This window comes from Pogona vitticeps, chromosome 2 (assembly GCF_051106095.1).
Source record: "Pogona vitticeps strain Pit_001003342236 chromosome 2, PviZW2.1, whole genome shotgun sequence".
NCBI lineage: Eukaryota > Metazoa > Chordata > Lepidosauria > Squamata > Agamidae > Pogona > Pogona vitticeps.
In genome coordinates, this window is record NC_135784.1 from 299140967 (window position 1) to 299161853 (window position 20887).

The 20887-nt window shown below is 39.3% G+C and overlaps 1 protein-coding gene across 1 annotated transcript; it reads right to left on the reverse strand.

Annotated features, from left to right (window-relative positions):
* Positions 1-1639: 1639 nt before the first annotated feature.
* Positions 1640-20852, reverse strand: C2H18orf54 (chromosome 2 C18orf54 homolog). Its single transcript, XM_072992920.2, has 8 exons — positions 20729-20852; positions 18620-18930; positions 15000-15749; positions 11224-11371; positions 10136-10241; positions 9028-9159; positions 5186-5256; positions 1640-4184 (listed from the first exon to the last, which is right to left on the reverse strand). The coding sequence occupies exons 2-8, from the start codon at positions 18903-18905 to the stop codon at positions 4082-4084; spliced, it is 1596 nt and encodes a 531-aa protein (XP_072849021.2). The 5' UTR covers positions 18906-18930; positions 20729-20852; the 3' UTR covers positions 1640-4081.
* Positions 20853-20887: the final 35 nt, after the last annotated feature.

A 20887-nucleotide genomic window follows, 5' to 3' on the forward strand; every position in this document is an offset into this window, starting at 1 on the left:
AGTCTGCATAAGTGGTTTGGTTTAACTTTGAGTGGCAAACACCCACATTTAGAATCCCCAATCAAACTCCTAGTCATGTGCCAAGTCATGCAACAAGCACGCGACTAGGTATTCAATTGGGCACTAGTTAATTAGCAGCTGTTCATTGTGCTGAGTTACACCAATACACATCTACAGGCATAAATATTCACTTGGAGTCAGACCAGTGATTGAGTACATTTTTCTTCTTCCTCCTCATTCCTTTTTCCATCTTTCCATAGTACAGTAGACCTACAACCATGGACAGCCTTGTTTCTATTGTTCTTATGAAAGCTGGTTGGGGAACCCTTTTTTGGCTGAAAAAGGGTTAAAATGTTTTCAAAAGATAATACAATTACACTGGCTATGAAAAATAAATCAAAGGGGACTCATTTTATATCATGTAATGGATTCTGTTGATGTACTTTCACCCTTCATCTTATTTTCTGCTGGCTCCGATCAACAGTTCTTTAGTTGAACCATCTGCATTTTCCTCAGTGGTCAATGGAGAACTGAATATGAGAGGATGAAAGCAATTGTTTTCCCTTGCTCTTTGTCACCTCTTTCTATTTATTAGAACCATAAATATTTATTTATTGTTTTTAAATTTGTAAACCGCCCAGAGTAGACCTTTGGTCTAGATGGGCGGGATAGAAATCCAATAAATAAATAAATAGAACACTACATATAAACAACTGCCTTGGCAGGCTTTTCTAAACATGAATCTAGTTATGGATCACAGTAAGTTTCGAATGAGCATCTTGCTTGTGGTTTGTATAGCAAAGAATAAAAAACAAGAGTGTTGTGACATCTAAAAACTAATTTATGTCAGTGCAACCCCACTCCATCTTCTCAGAAATAATTGTTTCAGGATATGTGTTCTGATCCATGAAAACCCACGCTGAAATAAATTGGTTAATCTTTGAAGTGCCAAAACTCTTCCATTTTTTATATTTAGAAATATAGTAACACAACTACCTTGCTGAATTTTGCTTACAGTGGAGTGTTTCCTCCACTGCAGCCGGCCTCACATTTGAAACAATGCATTAAATACTATTTCGCTGGTGGACAGATGATCTTTAGGGACTATGCATTTGCAAATTAAGTGCACTAAGGAATAAGGTTCTTGGTTGCACTTTGGCATTACAGGCAAGCAATTACACAAATTTCTAAGTTTTCAGGGAATATTTATTGGCCAAAATCCTGTGGCTTAGCATAGTAAATCATACTTCAGGCTCATTGAATCAATTGGTGAGTCAATTTCTTTGTAAGTTCCATTGATTCAAATGCGCTTACACTTTGTTTAGTCATTAAGTCATGTCTGACTCTTTGTGACCCCATGGACCAGAGCGCGCCAGGCCCTCCTGTCTTCGACTGCCTCCCGGAGTTGGGTCCTACACTAACTGTGCCTTATTTTAGCATAGCAAGTCACAACTAGAGTATGCTCATTTGAATATGGTACTCACAGAAGTTCCAGAAGTCCACTGCTCGATGGGCCTACTCTCATGTGACTTACCGTACTATACTAAGCAACAGGATTTTGGCCGTTATGTAGAAAGCCACCTTTTAGTTACATTCCCAAACACGGTATGTGAACGATGGCACCAAGAGAGGCAACAAATGAGAAAGAAAAAGTTCTTTATTCCATGGGCCAGATGCTAGAGAACATTATAGTTCAATACAGACTGAATTGTACATGCCCAGCAGGCCAAATTCATCAAAATTCTTTAATTCATAAAGATCTACAGTTAGATTCACTTCACCAAATCCAGAGTGCTAACAGTAGTCTTGGGCCTTCGAAATGGTGTAGAAATAACACTTGTGTTAAGGAGATTTAGTTAAGGTCCTGAAAAACCTTTCATAAAATCCTCACAACAGAAACATATTCAAATATGAAACTAATTACTATCTAAAAGACTTTACTATCTAAGAGACTTTACTTTTCAGATGTATTAAGAAATACAAGAAAGACTGCAAATATCCAAAGCTCCAGCCTATGGTTTGATTTCAACACATCAGACTTCCATTTCTGAAGAAATGAAGAGTGACAAATTGCAAAAGCTGAAAGGACATCAAACCCTCCAGTGAAAAGGTGTGCCTCAATGCTAGTTGAAATTTATGTGAGTTATTTTAAGCCCAGCTCTTTCAACACCCATGTACCTACAGAAAGGTTTTAGGAGTGTTACACTGTTTCTCATGTGTGGCAGTAGTAGCTCCTCCAATACTGTGTGTCTGTAGGGAGGACGATCCAGTTGTGAGCTTAACATGTGATTGACCGATTATCACAACTGCCCTTAAACGACAGGCAGAGGCATGTGAATCAGCCTCTATGCTAAAATACATCTGAATTATATTCACACCCTTTCAGATCAAAGAGGTGACTTGAGCCACAAAATAGGATCATAGCATGCATAGTTTCAAAAACATGGGCTAGGGGTCTGCAGTGGCATGCTTCACTCTTAAGCAATACTTCCTCATAAACGCTTGAGATTCCACTAAGGTCCTAAGAACATGATTAACATTGCTTTTGAGTAAGCATGCTGAAGACTGTGCTGAAAGATGGATTAGCCTGATTATTCCCAAAAATACCAATTCTCAATTTATTTTTAAAGGAACTTCCAGAAACAAATGAACTGACAGTGCTCCATCATGAGGAATTAGTGTGTAGTCTACGACATTTCTATAGGCATATTTAGAATTTTCATCTCATTTAATAATGGTAACATTAGAGAAGAAATAATGAATGTATTTTTAGCTGTTCCTGTTTTCAAGACATTTGGAAATTGCTTTTGTATCGAAACTGCTGGGTTCCAATGTACCCTTTCCAAATGATCTGCAGCATAGTGCTTCTAGGCAACAAATATCAGATATCACAGTTTGACTCTCCTGTCTTCCCAGAGAACTGTGAGTTGCTATCCTATGCAGCTCCAGTATGTTTCTCCTATGATGAAATTCAATTTTGTGATACCGGCAGGGATTTGAAGGGGAAAAAGACACTGACTAAATTCAGAGAAAATGGTATCACTATTTCCAGCACTGACAAATTCACCAGGTGTATAAATGTAGATCAACTTCCACAGGCTTGAGGGCAGCACATGCTTCTGTTCCTTGCCTGTCCCGAAAACGTTTTCTTTGAAAGACTTTAACTGAAAAAGCTCCTTCATGCCCTCTAGTGGCAAAGGTATGCATACATTTCTTATTTTATTTTGATTATTAATTTTTTTGGAGATCTACGTGGGTGCTGTGGGGCCCCAGGGGTAGGGTATCACATCTGAGATCCTGGAGGCTGTCTGTAACCTGCATTTTGCCTCCTCAGTTTAGATCAATGGTTCCCAACCTTGGGTCTTCAGATGCTCTTGAATTCAAAACTCTCAGAAATCCTCATCACTTGCTGTGTTGGCTAAGACTTCTGGACGTTGCAGTCCAAGAACACTTCGGGACCCAAGGTTGGGAAGTACATGCATCCTTATATTAACTTATATTAACTTATATTAACTTATATTAACAGACTGGCTCACAAAAATTAAGTTCTGCAATAATATTGGAGATACTTTCATTTGCTGGCTGATTTTCTATATCTGTCCCCAAAGAATGAATTCGGAGACTCTGATCCAAGTTCCCTATTGCCAGGACTATTAAAGAATCATGAAACCAGCTCCATATACCCAAGGGAAGACTTTAGATTTGTTTCTTCCTGAGCAGCAGCCACCTATATGATTCATGGCATGGAAACGAACTGTGGCAGTTGTCTGTAGTTCAGCATAGAAGACCTTGGTTATTTAAGGGTGCTGGGGGAGTGGGATGACCCCAAAGTGCCATGGGGTGAGTGCAAGCCTTTTCAATGGCCCTATGTAGCTCTTAAAATGAAGTGGAACATCCATCTCTTTTGACTTTGGCAAGTCAGAGAGCTACATATGCACACCAATTTGGTTTATTTATGCAAACCCTCATGAGTTCTTGAAATATTGTGACTTCTTAAAAGATACTTATGTGTGGCCAGATTACATGGACAGTGCCTTGAGAACTTCACCCGCTGTACTCAATAACAGATGAGACACTACATTTATCCAGTACATATATCCTTTCTGTCTTGATATTCTTTCGATTCTTCTTTGTCACCTGTATCTTCAACCAGACATTTAAGTCGAGATAAATGATGTAAAGCCCTATAACAAAAACATGGAAAAAAGACTGTATAGTTCATTATATGAGCATATAGGAGAAGCAAGGTTTAACTGACAAGCTAGTGATACCAACACAAATTCAGCTTCAGACTGCCAGCGATTCTTTCTACAGCACAATCAGCACTCCTTTGGGTAATTCTTAATGCAGAGTCAGAATACTCATTATACTGTCCAACCTCCAGTGAGAGAGGAACAAGAATGGATAAGAACATAAGAGTTCGTCCCTTTACATGATTTTTGGGCATTTCAGTTTTTTGCTAGAAAGCGAAGGCTTCATTTTAGATAAAATTACTGATGGCAAAGATGTAAATTTCCTTTGCTAACATTTTGTATCTCTGTATACTTGTTATTCATGAGATACATCATAGCATAGCAGATCTGCTTCATAATACATGTGTCTGAACAAGGCTTTAAGGGCATAAAACATCAGCCTCAAATATCTATCTAGTCCAGCATTCTGATTCTTGGCATGCCAACCTGGTGTTTCTAAGAAGTCCATAAGTAGGTCATGAGGTACCTCAATTGGAATCTACCAAATCCTAATCTCTTTCTTTTCATAGCCGATGGAGAAAAGTAAGATCGCACACATGGATGACATTCACAAACAATCTAATTTTCAACAGATATCAGATACCATGTTAATTTTTGGTTTACCCTAAGATAAAGACTGAGAATCAAAAATCTGTGTTAATTTACAACATAGTCCAGAACAAAGAAAAGCTGGATTTAAGGCGATACAGCCCTCACTTATATTCTATTATTACCCCCCCCCATAGAACAGCCAGGGGTGGGAAGTAACATATGAGCCAGTGCATCTGCACCCAAAACACTATTCTGAGAATCCCCATTCACATTATTTTTCTTACTCCAAAAAAAGGATGGCAATGTGATGAGAAAATCAGGCAAACAGGGCTCTGGTGTGGATGATCTATTCTAGCTAAACTGGTCTGGGGATCCTTTTCTGAGAACAAAAGTATGCTTACCTCTGAAGGGATTGTCTTATAGGCATCATATCACTATCACACAGTTTAAATTCCCCATCTTCATCTAAAGTCTGAAAAAGAAGTAGAATTTACTCAGAAGCACTGCTCAAGAGCACATACTTTTATTTCTGTTCTTCCCCTTTCTCCCTTGATAATTAAGGAGATAAAAATTTCAAAGTCACTCGAGTTTCCTATAAGCATGGCTGTTTCAATAGAATACAGCTTCTCGTTCATTCAAATCAGATTCAAACTTAATTAATGTCAAACTTAATTTTCAAACTTAATTTATAGCCAAAATCCTTTTGCATAAAGTTACCCCTGCACAAGCTGACAATATTGTCACCTGTGGGCTTTTGCCACTCATTAAGCTTCCCATTACTCCCCACCCCCCACGTTCTGATGCTAAGGATCCTTTTTGAGCTGGAGAAACTTTTGAGAGTTCCAAGGTAGGTGGGTGGGTGCTTTGATGCCTCCAAAACTGCTGCTGACAGGCCAGATTCCATCAGCAGTGATGTTTGGACATTAGAGGCTTCCCCCTCATTGCAATGCTCCCAAAGGCTTCCTCAGGTCAAAAGGAATCGCCCAAAAAATCTCAGAACCTGACGGAAGGCTGGAGTAGGAAATGTCTAATGCGTCACGGCTGATAAATTAATCATCTTGTGCGGAGGTAACTTTACACAAGAGGATTTTGGCCTAAGGGTATAGGCCTGGCCTCCTAAGAAAAGACCAACACATTTGCAGTAAATATAGGAGAAAGGTACACACATTTTATTTTGGGTTTGTTGTTGTTTTCTCCCCTTCCAATTTTTTATAATGTTTGTTTTTAATACTGCAAGCTGCTTTGGGTCATCTTGAGGAGAAAGGCAAGGGTATACATATTTTAAATAAAAAAATATACAATGTAGAGTCACTGTTGCTACAGTTGGGCATAGATTGTTTAAAGAGTGTGAAGTTTTCAGCCATGAAGGTGACATTAAAAACTGTGTGGTAGAGTAAAAAGGTAAAGGTTCCCCTTGACAATTTGTCCAAGCGTGTCCAACTCTAGGGGCGGTGATCATCTCCATTTCCAACCCATAGAGCTAGTGTTTTGTCCAAAGACAATCTTTCGTGTTCACGTGGCCAGCGCAACTAGACACGGAACGCCGTTTCCTTCCCACTGAGGTGGTACCTATTTATCTACTTGCATTTTTGCATTTTACATGCTTTCGAACTGCTAGGTTGGCAGGAGCTGGGATAAGTGACGGGAGCTCACTCTGTCACGTGGATTCGATCTTATGACAGCTGGTCTTCTGACCTTGCAGCACAGAGGCTTCTGTGGTTTAACACGCAGCACCACCACATCCCTGTGGTATAGTAGGTGTCAGGTAATAGCTAATACTGTGAACCATGACGTCTCTTATTTCAGATTTTACACTGACAGCAGCAGCAATAAACAAACACAACGGAAGGGCACAGAATGACCTTAAACTAGTTTTATGTATTTAGGCTTAGTCACAGTTGGGCAGCAGTGGCCAATTTCTACAGTTCTCTGGGAGAGAGGACATTGTCATGGTCTCTAGGTTACCACAGAGAGGACCAGTCACACTACCTTTGTGACAGCTGATGTGGGTGCTTGCTAGGTGGGTCAGTCGACTAATGACTGGGGAAGATACCAGTGAGTCTCTTCTCCCAACACCCTCCGAGCCACTTGCTCCTTGGTGCTTCAGGGAGAAGAGAACATGCAGGTTGTTGCTCCTGATTGCAAACCAACCCTGCAAGGTAGAAACTTAAAAACCTTTGAGGATACTCAAAAAACTCAGAGTGCATAAGGTACAGAATTTAGTACCTTCAATCCCCTGCAGCTGACCAAAGGACAACACAGCTGTAAATTTTTTATAATTTTATTGAAGTAATGTTTAGTAAAACATAACGGTTCTGCAAAAGGCCTAATGACTCAAGCAAGATGAATATAATGCAAAGCAGTTTCATATTACAAAAAAATAGCAGTTTCAGAATTTCAGGCAATTAGGACTCATTCCCCCAGAAAACAAGAAAGCTACCTAGTTCTGAGATACACTCACAATGTAGCAAAGTTCAGCATGATGATGGTGACATATCAAAGGAAGCACAAAGAAGCATATTGCTACAAGCTGTCCACCACTCTCCTAACTCATTGTTCCATCACACCTTATATCTCATCATTCCCTCATGAGCTAGCTGAAACTTGCCACCAATCAAATCAAGCCAATCAATTGGTTTCTGCTGCAGGAGGACTCCCAGGATCTCCACAAGTGTAAACCATCCACTTGTCATGAGAAGCCAGGGACAGGCTCCTCCTCAGAAACTATTCCAAGGCCTTAAATAAGAATTCACAAGCGCTCAGGACATCTTGGCCCAATTACCCAAACCTACGTTCCTTCTTAGTCAGGATAAAGGTTTTGGATTTTACAAGAAAGAGAGAGGATAATTAACCCCATTTCTGCTGGTTGAATCACCCACATGTCCTACTGGATCTTGGAAAGCAGCACCTAACTTCCTTACATAAGCAAAAGTGCTACAAAGCAAACCAGGGTTAAGAAAATACATATATTTTTGAGAGGTCCTGCAGAGAAGTCCTTGATAATTTTCTCAAGGACTTCAGAGTAAAGGTCAGCTTTGAAGAGGAATTCGAAGGAAAATTAAGGTCATTTTGCAGTTTGAAAACAGACATTTTGTAGCCAAAATCTACTGTTTTTATGCTGCTATAATGCAATTAAGAGACAATTTCAGCAGAATTGTGCCCCAAATAAAAAAAAAAGTTGTGACCTGGTACAAAACAACAAACTACACTAGCTTCTTATACTTGCATCAAAAATTCCTCCAACTATTTTACAGCAGCAGGTATAAGGATTTAGGCCCTACTATATGAATTATTTTAACTAGTATATCAGAATTAAACACACAAAGACCTTCTGTGCCAAGGAAGGACAATGAAATGAACTGGGCTGGATTTACCTAATAAACTGCTGGTTTCAAGCACCTGGTTGCAGCCTGCATCCCTGTTTGTTTCTTCAATCTTTTGCCACAAATTCAAAAGGTGCTTTAGGTTGCTGTTCTATATATACTTAACTGTAGTAAGACCCACTGATTTCAGTGGAACCTACTTCTACTCCCTCCAGCAGTGTTCAGTACTTCTTAACACTGCATTATGCCTTTACTCTCACTTCCTTCAAAAATCTCCTCAAAACTCATCTCTTCTGTAAAGGCTTTGGCACAGCCATTGTGTTCTGCTGTTACAAAATCTAACTGAAATAATGTATATGTTATTTCCCTTTCCTCCCACTTCCCCTGTTTCCTCTTAAATTATAGACTTTATTCAGGGTACACACCCAACCTCTATGGTGATGATAATAATAATAATACTGATCTATAGTAGTTTTCAGTTAGAAGAATGTAGCTGAAATGCAATAATAATTACTTCTGGGTAAAAAGACTCAATGCCTAAACTATAGATGTTTATGAATACATGGTGGCGGTTCTAGTTTTTTTTTTAAATGCACCCTTATTTTATATGGTATTTTTGCTATAGATTAATACTATATACCAAAGGTTTAACATTGTTGTCAGCTGCAAAGAGAATGCATTTTCTTTTACAGATTTCTACCTCAATTGAAACAGATCCATCACTTTTCAAAGATTCTTGCACTCTCAGTATTTATGTGTGTGATACACTTATTATTTCCAAGCCCTTTGAATTTATGTAACTGTGCCCAGTTTTTTTTAGAGGTCACTTCTTCAATAAGCTTTTTCAAGCAAGGAGGGGAAAAAGGGAGACAAAATAATTAAACACCAAGGGGAGTCCAACTGAAAATAGAACTGCTTACTTTTTTAAACTCTTCCTTTTGTCCAGCAGTTTTGTTCTGGTTAAAGCTGTGCTGGACTGCTTGAAGATTAAACAGCATTAGCTTCAAAGCTTCTACAGGCCCATGATGATTCCCTCCAGAAAATGTACTCTCCTGGAACCAAAGAAAGACACTGTAATGAAAGAACACTGATCTTAATGCAAGGGATGAAAAAGTTCTCATACCAAATGAAAGCAGACAGATCGAGGCTTGGGAGGTAGATTTCTCACCTTTAGTTTGACTTATATATAAAGAGCAGCCCATGGCTCCATTAGAAAAGAGTGCCTCTTTTCTAGTTCTACTACTGGGTTTTATGTTATACGATAGAAATAGATATCCCATCGATCCCTATACTAAAATAATTAACTATGTTTAACCAAGACGCTTGAAAGAATTTTGTCCAGAATCTACCGGTAATATTCAAAGTCTAGGCATTTTGGAAATACTAACACTTCAAGTGGAAGTATATTGTTTCCCCAGTGATCTTCTGTCTCTGTTTCCTTGGGGAACTATCTGACAGTAACTCTTTGGTCATCAGACAGAGTTTGAGGGCTTATTCTACGGCACACAATCCATTCACATATAGTGGTATCAGCCCTGCTGAATTTACTTTTGTGAACCATCCCCTAAAGCACTATGAGGAAAGAATTGGTCCTGGATCCCAGATGGTGCCCCAGGACCAATTTAGCAGGCAGGATAATGTCAGAAGACAGGGTACCCCTCCATCTGATGATCATTGATATCCGTTCCCAGTTTCTCCAATTTCTCCATGTACACAAAGGATATCCTTACTATCATCTCCGGTCAGTGATCAGAGATCATAAGGACAGCATCCCTCTTCCAACTGGAGAGGAGGACAGAGGGATAAAATCCATTGTCTGGAGAAAAGAGAAAGATTGCTTCCCACATCTTCCACTCTAAGGAGGTGGGAAGGAAAATCCTCATGTTACATTTGGTCATATGTCTAAACATGGAATGTACTTAACACTTCCATGATTGTCAGGGAAGTCCAGGATGCCTCAGAAAAACAAATGGAAAACCACGGCTCCTTAAACCACACAATTTTCAGTTAAAAAACTTTTTAACTTACCTGGCTGCTATTCTTCAAGCAGTCTTCCAAAAATCCATTCACTATGTTTGCTTTGGGGCTCTGTACAGAGTTCTCATCCTCACAACACACAGGTACTGGAGATCTCCTGTAGGTTAGTATGTGGAGCTTAAATACTGGTCTGAAATAGTTTCTCATTCTCAAAAATATGTTGACATAATCCACAAACAGCCCTTGAAACTAGAATCTGGCCTTGTTCACATACAACTATATCCAAATTTATTTAAGCTAATTGTGCTTTGTTGGAATGTCAGATGCACCATGCAACAAACCATAGTACATAATGTAAATAGTTTGCTGCTAGTGTACACATCTTATATTTTTTGCTAGCTTGCAAATATTACTCATTTCAAGCAGCATCTGCCAGTATCATGCTGTGATGTTGCAATGCAGGGCTCTGAATTGGAAGATCTACATGATTATGGGCCTCACAGGAGCTGGAGATCAAAGAAAGGGCACTAGCACCACTTGTGGTCAGGTTCCCATGCAGCTAGTGATCTGCAATTCTTCTCTGCCTCTCTCATACTATGAGAACTGTGGGACATCCAATAAAACTGAATGTCAAGAGATGCTGGACAAACAAAAGGAAGTACATTGCACACACCTCGTTAGATTAGAGATTTGCTACTACAATATGCAATGCCAGCCACAAGTTCTAGGTTGTATTAACAGGAGTTTACAGATAAACAAGGAGGATAAAGCTATCAATGCCTAATAATCATGATGGCTATACAAATGCTTCTGAATGTCAGTTGGTGAGAAATGAGAGAGGGCTATTATCTCTATGTCCTGCTTGGAGGATTCTTATAGGTATCCAGGTGGCCACTTTGAATACAATACTGCACTTGATAGGTCTGTGGTCTAATCCGGAAAATCTCATATTTTGTTCTTTCAAAACATAGATAAGCTAATTGCAGGAAAATGTCCTATGTTTTTTTCAAGTTCAGGTGAGTTGGAGATCTGCAAAGAAAGCTATGATACTCTGGACATGGTATCCATGTGAAATGCTAACCTCAGACAGACCTACTATGTTTTTTTAACAAAGACACAGGAATATTTTGTTTACTCACAAACCAACTGGAACATTATCCCATGATCTTTCAGCTTCCAGTATATCCACTGTACAAGGGCTGCCATCATTTTTCAGTGCAGCATTTAATTCCTCAGAAGATTTTAGAGTTCTCCATGGTTTCTGAAGTAATGAGTCAGTGCCATCATCTAAAACAATCAGTTGTCCATCACAATTAAATGCAAATCATTCACATCTCATATGCTGCATATTAATTTAAATAAACACAAATATCTAAAGTTACATTTGCTCATCATATATTTAAATATGTAAATACAGGTCAGGTACCAAAAGGGTTTGCTAAAAAAACATACCAAAGAATAGTGTGGCAATTTAAAAACAGATACTTTTATTGTGTCCTATATTTTTGTTAGCTAGAACAGTGTGACCTAAGATTTAAAAGGGGGCAGTTATGAGGGGGGGGAAAGGAGTAGGGATTTAGGTGTCCTGGCGGACCACTGCCTAAGGATGGGTCAGCAGTGTGCTGCAGCTGCCAAGAAAGCCATCACAGTCCTTGGCTGCATCAACAGGAGGAAAGCATCAAGATCATGGGAAGTGACAGTACAGCTCTATACTGCACTGGTGAGGCCGCACTTGGAATGCTGCGTCCAGTTCTGGTCACCACAATACAAAAAAGATGCTGAGGGCTTGAAAGGAGTGCAGAGAAGAGCAACAAAGATGATAAGGTGACTGGAGGTAAATCCTATGAAGAACAACTAAAAGAACTACAGTGGTGCCCTGCATAACGGGCGCCCCGCTTAACGATGAATCCGCATAGCGATGGCTTTTTTGTGATCGCAAAAGCGATTGCATTGTGACGTTTTAGGTAGTAAAACATCACTTTGCGATGATCGGTAAGCTGTTTCACTTACCTATTTTCGCATAGCAATGTTTCTGGAACAGCTGTTTGGCGGTTCCAAAATGGCCGCCAGGTAATTAAAATGGCCGCCCGCTGTGTTTTCGTGCCCACTCCTCACTTACTGGGCAGTGAAAATGGCGGCCGTATGGAGGATTTTCGCATAATGGTGAGTTTACAGCCCATAGGAACGCAATAAACGTGTTTTAATGCATTCCTATGGGCTTTTTTGTTCCGTATAGCAACGAATCCACATAGCGACGATTTTTCCGGAACGGACTGTCGTCACTATGCGGGGCACCACTGTACCCTGTTTCCCTGAAAATAAGACCTAACCTGAAAATAAGCCCTAATATGATTTTTCATTCTAGGTGCACCACAGCGCGTGGTGGCGCTGTGGGTTAAACCGCAGAAGCCTCTGTGCTGCAAGGTCAGAAGACCTGCAGTTGTAAGATCAAATCCACGTGACGGAGTGAGCCCCCGTCGCTTGTCCCAGCTCCTGCAAACCTAGCCATTCAAAAGCATGTAAAAATGTGAGTAGATAAATAGGTACCACCACGGTGGGAAGGTCACGGCATTCTGTGTCTATTCGCGCTGGCCACGTGACCACAGAAACTGTCTTTGGACAAACGCTGGCTCTATGGCTTGGAAACGTGGATGAGCACCGCATCCTAGGGTCGGACACGACTGGACTAAATGTCAAGGGGAACCTTTACCTTTGTCATCAGTCAGCAAGTCAGGAGTCAGTCATGTAGTTAGGAATGCAGCTATGAAGTAGTTGAGCTCTGTTCATACAACCAGTTTACCTTTACCTTTATGATTTTTCAAGATGCTCGTAACATAAGCCCTATCCCGAAAATAAGCCCCAGTTAAGTGAAACCCTGCCCTCCACTATTGTGCAGCAACCAGAAGAAGATAACATGATTGTATCTGAATAAATGTAGATTGTTGTACATGAAAGAAAAAAATTCCCTGAAAATATTTATTTATTTATTCATTAGATTTCTAATAAAGCCCTAATGCTTTTTTTGGAGCAAAAACTAATATAAGACCCTGTCTTATTTTCGGGGAAACACGTTAGGTATGTTTAGCTAAACGAAGAGAAGACTATGGAAGACATGAGAGCAGCCTTCCAATATCTGAAGGATTGCTACAGGGAAGAGGGCATGGATTTATTCTCCAATGCACCTGAGGGTAGAACAAGACCCAATGGGTGGAAACTCGTCAGAGGGAGATCCAACCTGGAAATAAGGAGGAATTTCTTGAGGGTGAGAACCATTAAGCAGTTCAATAGCTTGCTTCCCAATGTTGTGGGTGCCCCATTGCTGGAGGTTTTCAAGAAAAAAATGAACAGCCATTTGTCCGGGATGGTATGAGGTCTCCTGCCTTGGGCAAAGGGTTGGACTAGAAGACCTCCAAGGTCCCTTCCAACCCTATGATTCTATGATTCATGCAAATGGGTGATAGAAAAAAGGTAGAACTTCTTAACATGCATTTTGCCTCTGTCCTCTCCTAGTAGAAAAACAAGTGTTGAACCCAATGCAAGTAGAATAAAGGAGATCGCAGGAGACAGCTGTCCAAAACAGGTGAAGAGATGGTTCAGAAACACTCTACCTGCATTAAATGAATTCAAGTCTCCAGGGCCAGATGAACTGCACCCAAGGATAGCATGAGATATTGCATATGTACCCTTGAAGTCTCTCCCTAGTTCTTTGCAAATACTTGGAGGAAATGTGAGCTCTCTCAAGTCCTTCCTCCCTTTAAAAAAGAGGGCAAAGAGGATCTGGGCAACTACCAACAAGTCAGTTTGATATAAATACCAGAAACTGTTCTAGAACAGATCATAAAACTGTTAGTCTGTGAGTACTCAGAAAATAATGCAGTGATTATTAAGAGCCAGCATCAGTTTTTCAAAAACAAGCAATTCCAGGATTTTTTAAAAAATAAGAGTTTCGAGCTTGGTAACCACAAGAATGCTAGGGATATCACTTATCTTGATTTCAATATGGCTTTTGCCAAGCTTCCACAAGATACTCTTGTAGCCAAACTGGTAAAATATGAGCTAGAAGACTATGCTACTGATAGATACATTTGTAGCACTTCGACTGCTTGTGATCCTACAGGAAAGAGAAAAGTGGAATGCCACAGTGTTCTTCACTGGGCCTAGTATCACCTTTCATCTTCACAAATGGTTTCAATAAAAGAGCAGATGTGATGTACAACAGATCTGTAGATAAACATCAAACTGGGACAGAGTAGCCAGCACTTCAAAAATCAGAATCAGGAATGAAGATGACCTTATGACATTGCCAAAAGAAATTAAAAGTGTTTCAATAGAGTGAAGTTCTACATTCAGGCAAAAAATAGGATTCGCAAATACAGGGTGACACCTGTCTTGGCTGCTTCTGAGCTTTTACACACAGACTCAGCATACTAGCTTTTAACTGCCTTTATTACTATTTTTTTCCTTCTTCTTTCTTTTTTGTTCATCTTTTTATCACTCCTGTTTTATTTGTTGTAAACATTAATAGATTTAATTTTTTTGCTCTTTTAAGATGGCTTGGTGCCTTGCGTAGTAGAAAAGATATACGAGTTCATGAAGCAAAATATAGTTAGCATCACACCCAAGCTGGTGTTTCTAATAACCATATAAATAAAACCATTCATTATGCAATCTATTTTTTCTACCATAATTAGTAGAAATACAAAATTCTACAGCATGCTAACTATGCCTGATTCCACAACTGTAACTAAAAGGAGAAAGACATATGGACACTCAGAAGGCAATTCTGACCCTAACTAGGGAATGTGCAAGATTATCCCTGGAATAGACATAAAGAAGTTTGGGTTTTTTCATGTAAGAAATGTTTTGAGTACATTATAATACCACTTTTCAGATTCCTTTACAATCTTGTCATTACCTTGAAAGGGGTCCCTTTGGCCCTTTAAAGGCTGAGGTGCAAAACAGGCATGTGAAGCATCATACTGGCTACTCTTTGAAACATCCTGATTATATTGTAAGCCCAACACATCATCATTCCCAGGATATGCAGAGGTGATGGGTCTGTCCAGAGTCTCCTTCTTTATCAACTTCTTGTTACTGTGCAAAAATGTGGGATCACATTCTACGTTTTGTGGCAGGGCAGAATTCTCATTACTGGAATCTGGCAGGAGGTGATGATTCTTCAGCCAGACTGGATACCTGAAATCAGGAATACTGCTTATTCCTGAAATGCTCAAATCAGTTTTTTGGCTTGTTAGCCACCTTGGATAGTTCCGATGAGAGACAGACTCTGAGTCGCCTTGCACAACTGGCTGTTCTCTTATAGGAAGGCCAGAATCATGTTTGCAAAATTTATGTTTTGTGTGCACCCTTCTGCTAGAGTCTTGGCACAAGGAGGAATCTGTAAAATTCACTTCTTTGTGGCCAAATGATGAAGTCTGATGACAAATTTGAGAAGCAGATTCTGTAAATGATTTCTTCTTCAGGTTGCTAGTCAGAGGGGCTGTCCTCAAGGCACCACTTTGGGTAAAAGATACAGAACCATCAGCAGGAAATGCTAGGAGATCATCTGTGGTGAGACTGAGTACATCTAACTCATCAGCAATTTTTCGCCTCTGATACGGAACAAGTGAAACTGGTTTCTCACACTGCTTGTAGCTCCCCAGAACTGGAAAACAAGAAGTGATTCCACAGAATTGTCACTTTTCAACACATTTCTTTTAAAAACTTACAAATATTTCTGCTTATTATGTATTATATATTATTTATTGTATTCATTTTATATTTGCAAACTGTTCCCTTTGTAATCTGCACAGCAAGCTGGGTGGAATGCATGCATTTCAAACAAATTAATAAACAAATAAATAATTATAACTTATTTGGATTACAACTCCCAGAATTCCCCCAACCACTATGACCACTGGGCAAGTTCCATGGGGAAAACTGGAAATTATAATCCTCCCACCAAAACAACAACAACAAAACACCTTTTCACAGTTTTGATGGATGCTGCATTCCAAAACACGCTTATCTACAAACAGACTGAACATCTTGGGTTTGACAAAACCAGTACAACAAAGGTAGATTGATAAATTTTCTGCTATTATTTATGAGCTGTACAGGCATGAAAGAAAATTACACTATTCAAAACTAAATTTTACACACGGTTATATGGAAAACAAATAGTAAAACAAGAAAAACATTTTGAAAGACATCCAAAGAGCAACAGAAATCTGTACTGATTGACATCAGCTTCTCAAATTACTGCACGAGTGGTACTTTAAAATCTTCAAAAGGTTACATATTGGAAATATAACTGCAGATGTATATTAGCAAGCTGCTATATAGTAAATGATTGATCTGTCTATCCCAATCTGTTGGCAGTGACTGACAGAAATTCTCCAAATTTTCAAGCCATTGCAAAGGGATACAGCTCTTTCTTCTATGGCATATATTAGAGCTGAAGCTTTTCAGAAGCATGCTACATTTTGCAATATGATGAAATGTAACTCTAGACCCCAAGCTGACACTGCTAAATGTATCAGAGGACCTAATAAGGACCTAATGTTTAAGAACTTAATTTGTTTCAGGCTAGTGACCGCTCGGCTGGAAACAGCCTTGAAATAGAAACCCTTCACTGAACTGTCCATTGGCTTGTGAGATCAAAAGTTAAGCATGCAGCTTTGTCTGAGACACTGACGCACAAAGAGCGAACACCTAAAGAACAATCTAGGACAGACATATTCTTTTGAGTCTGACAATGTTTTATTTCCTTGGTTAACAAAAGAACGTTGGGGCAAAACCTTCGTCATCTCATGGACAATTTTGAAGAGACACATTAAGATGATTCATGTATTGTAGTTAGATAACAGGATTTCTTTGAGTTCAAGCATACCGGAATGACCTGTAAACCTCTCAAGTAATGTAGCCCTGCTTCAGGTTTAATTAATGTTATTTTATTTTGTAATTATTTCTGGTGCTTAATAAATTGGATTTTAAACAAATAATATGATTTTTCCTAGAACTGATTCCGCATTACCCATTGAATCATCCATAGCTGATGATGAGCAGTTTCTATGTTGCCGCCAGAGAACTAAAAGGTGGAGAATACGTTCTTCTTTTCCTGGCTGATAACAATTCACTTATTGCTAGTGTTCACTGATGCTATAGTTCTACCTCCCAGACCATGTTTTGATAGTATGAAGTTTCCACATATGCCTTTTTATCCACATGTGGAAACTTCAATAGTTTAACACTTTCAGTAACATGCATATGTAAATATGTCAAAAAATTATCTCTCCTTTGTGGGAACAGAGAAGTCTCACAACCACGTAAGTTGTAAGATAAAGGGGTGTTGAAATTACCAGGCACCAATACCAAGGACCATGGGGTCACGAAGAGTCGGACACGACTAAACGAACGAATACCAAGGATGAGTTTCTTACAATCCAATCCAATCGACACTTATTAATTAAGAAGCCCTACTTTACTTAATGGGGTTTATTCCCAGGTAAGACAACAGATACAGAAATCTGGGAGTTCTCCAACCTAACAGACCTAGTTTACAGAACATGTTTGGATAACATAGGGGATTGCAAGACATTTATCTAGAAGTGTAAAGCTGGATCCCAGGCTTTCCAGGTTTCATCAAGAAGTAAGTTACGTATGAACTATATTAAAACAAACATAATTTCACAGAATCAAATTAAAATCTGTAAATGCTCTTTTGTGAACTGGTGAACTATAGGCATAGTTTGGGTAACTATTTCATCCCAGGTTAGGTTGTATAAAAAGAATGTTTACCTACTAGATTTCTAATATGCTAAATTTTCAAAATTTTACAACAAATAAAGTTTAAAATTATAACTACGAAATCTTTTGGTTATATCAGATAAGATGATAAATAGGAGGAAGCGTCTTAGAGATGGTCTAGATCATTGGTCCATCCTCAGATAGCTATGCACATGAATAATCTAATTATGTGAGTAAACAATGAGTGTCTGATAAGAATATGGAGGTCTAAACAGATGCTTCTGTGAGGGATGTAGTTTGGGGTTGAACAAATCTCCCTGCAGAGAGATGCAACTGCTTTGGGTTCTGTGAAAATTCTTATCAAACATTAAACTGCTCACATAAATTAAGCAGTCATGTGGGCAATTATTTAGAAACATCACATCTGTTCACATCACTTCAATGATAATTTCACATGAGTACATGAAGAAGGTATCATAAATCATTGACCTACATTTCAAGTCATGTTGTCAAGTGATTAAGGTTTTGTTGGCTACCACCTTAGTGATATTAAAGTATCATATGGGACATAGACCAGTAATTTATGATCACTTTTTCAGGCATTCAAGCAAAAATTTATGTTACATATACACTGAACATTTAAAATGTAATGAAAATAACACAGAAGATGCAAGTAAAGCCAACATATAAGAGCTGCAAAAGACTATGTACCTCAGCTGTAGCATTCTCATGACACTTCAACACCAAGGTTTCACCTGTCAGATAGAAAGGAAAACACACACATACCATGCTTGCACTTGAAATTGTCCTCTGAGTACCTGAGGTCTTTTGGAGTACTCGAAGTAATGCAGATTTTTCCAGGCCTTATGTCTGAAGATGCAAGACCAAGGTCAAAGTCTTCAATATATGCCTCCAAAGCTTGAGATGCAGACTTATACAATTTGTCCTTGTATTGGAATGAACTATTAGAGTTCAAGGAGCCACTGCTACTGTTGAGACTACAGCTCGCCAGTAGGGAAGACACTGTTGATTCTGGAGAGTGGGCATGTTCTTTTTTAACCAAGCAAGCCATTTTTTCATGAAGTGGCCTCCTGGACCTGGAATATACGTTTTTGAAAAGTGACAATAAATGAGAAAAGACCCACCTTGACATTAAGTGTATTAAAAATATATACCATACTTTTCAAATTTTATGGAAGGCAAATAATCTTCTTATTTCCTGGTGGAGGAAATTTTGACTAATCCTGGAGCCATTATACAGAAACTATTCTGTCACTCAGCTGAAAAAAAATCAGTATTAATTCTATCAAGCAGGTTGGATTAAAAAAATCAAACTGATTTAAATTTTTAAAAATTTATATTGTCATTTTAATCAATTTGGAGCTACAGATCAAGAAATTTCACCTTGAAGCTCTCTTGAGTCACAACGTCATTCAAGCAAAGCTTCATTTCTATGAATCCTATGCACTTTCATTTAAAACTGAGTTTGGTTTTCAGTTAGGCTTGCTTCCACCTACATGCATATAAACTTATGTACAAACAGACAGGTACAGAACTTCACTGTAAAACATATATAAGATTATAGAAAACACCGCCTCCAGTTGCCTCACAGGCTTCTAAAGCATACCTTTGTTAGTTTCTTAATATTAAACCAAGAAAGTCTATTTTTTGGTATTATCATTTACTTTATTTATTTTACTTTTATATCATCCATATGGCTGCCAAGGTCACTCTGGGCAGTTTACACCATTTCATTACCCTCTGACCTCATATTTACATGCACCAGAAACTTGCTGATATCTGCATAAGGTTGACCATTTTCTGTGGCTAACTGACAAGGTGTACATCTTGGTCACATATCTGGCAAACCAGGATGTACTCCTGCAATTCATCAATTAATCCCAATGAGCCGCTCAAAGTTACTCTAGCACCAACAGGATTCTGGCCCATTGTTTATAAATCAATGTATGTAAATATTTGGCCATTCAAGAGTTGGGCTCCTGAGGGACACAAGCACATAAACTAATGCTACCATCATCATCAGGGCACAAGCTTTTGTGGAGATCTCCCTTTTATTAGATGTCTGCCAGGCTATCCCGAGTTACTGCTCGGTGCATGGGTGTGTGACCAAACCTACATGTGCATGCAACAAACACATGCAATAAATACAAAGGTGCACGGAAGGAAAGGCAGAGATTACAGTTAACCAGTGACGATAGTTTTGTCTTTAAAGTGCCACCCGCCTCTCCCACATTTGGCTGGGAGACCTGCAACCATCCAGACATCCCTGGGACTCCACCATTATTCGAATCCATGCCTTTTCCCAGTGCTCTGGTGCACCATTTAGGCTGAAAGCATGCAACTGTGCAAAAAAATAAAAAAAAAAAATAATAATAATAATAATAATAATAATAATAATAATAATAATAATAATAATAATAATAATAATAATAATAATAATAATAATAATAATAATAATAATAATAATAATAATAATAATAATAATAAAACAACCCTGCTTTTCCGCCCTGGGCTTGAGGGTGTTTTATCCCAAGGGGGTCACCGACCACACCTCCTTGGATTTTTTTTAGGAATAGTCAAACCAACTGGATGCGAAAGAAGCGGTTTTTGGTTTCTATGTAGGCGGATAAAGCAGCGAATGGTCCGTGCAATTCGCTTCGATTTTATTTTATTTTTTAAATCACTCAGAGAAAGCGGGCGATGTTTGAAGTCTGGCCCCCTCGGTTCTACCAGCTAAAGGCGTTCACACGTTTGGCTAAGAGCCAGCAAGAGGGGCGCGTGCGCGTGTGAACCCGCCACCAGTCAACACGCGTACGGGTAAATAGCCCCCGCCGTCCCAGATTTTCTTCACGTTCACGGCAGCCCAAAACTCACCTCAACGGCCGCCGCCGCCGCCTCCCGCCCCCCTGATTTGAAACGGAGGGAGGGGAATCCACTCCAAAATGGCGCCGGCGGAGAGCATCTGCGCATGCTCAGTCTCTTGCCCGGGCGGGGTTCGCGTCTGTCCCGGCACACCTGGGACCACAACTCCCG

Coding starts and splice junctions, on each gene's coding strand:
- C2H18orf54 (XM_072992920.2), bottom strand. CDS start 18,905: ATGGCTTGCTTGGTTAAAAAAGAACATGCCCACTCTCCAGAATCAACA. Junction 10,242..11,223: donor GATAATGTTCCAGTTGGTTT/GTGAGTAAACAA, acceptor ACTAACCTACAG/GAGATCTCCAGTACCTGTGT. Junction 4,185..5,185: donor ATAAGACAATCCCTTCAGAG/GTAAGCATACTT, acceptor TTTTTGTTATAG/GGCTTTACATCATTTATCTC.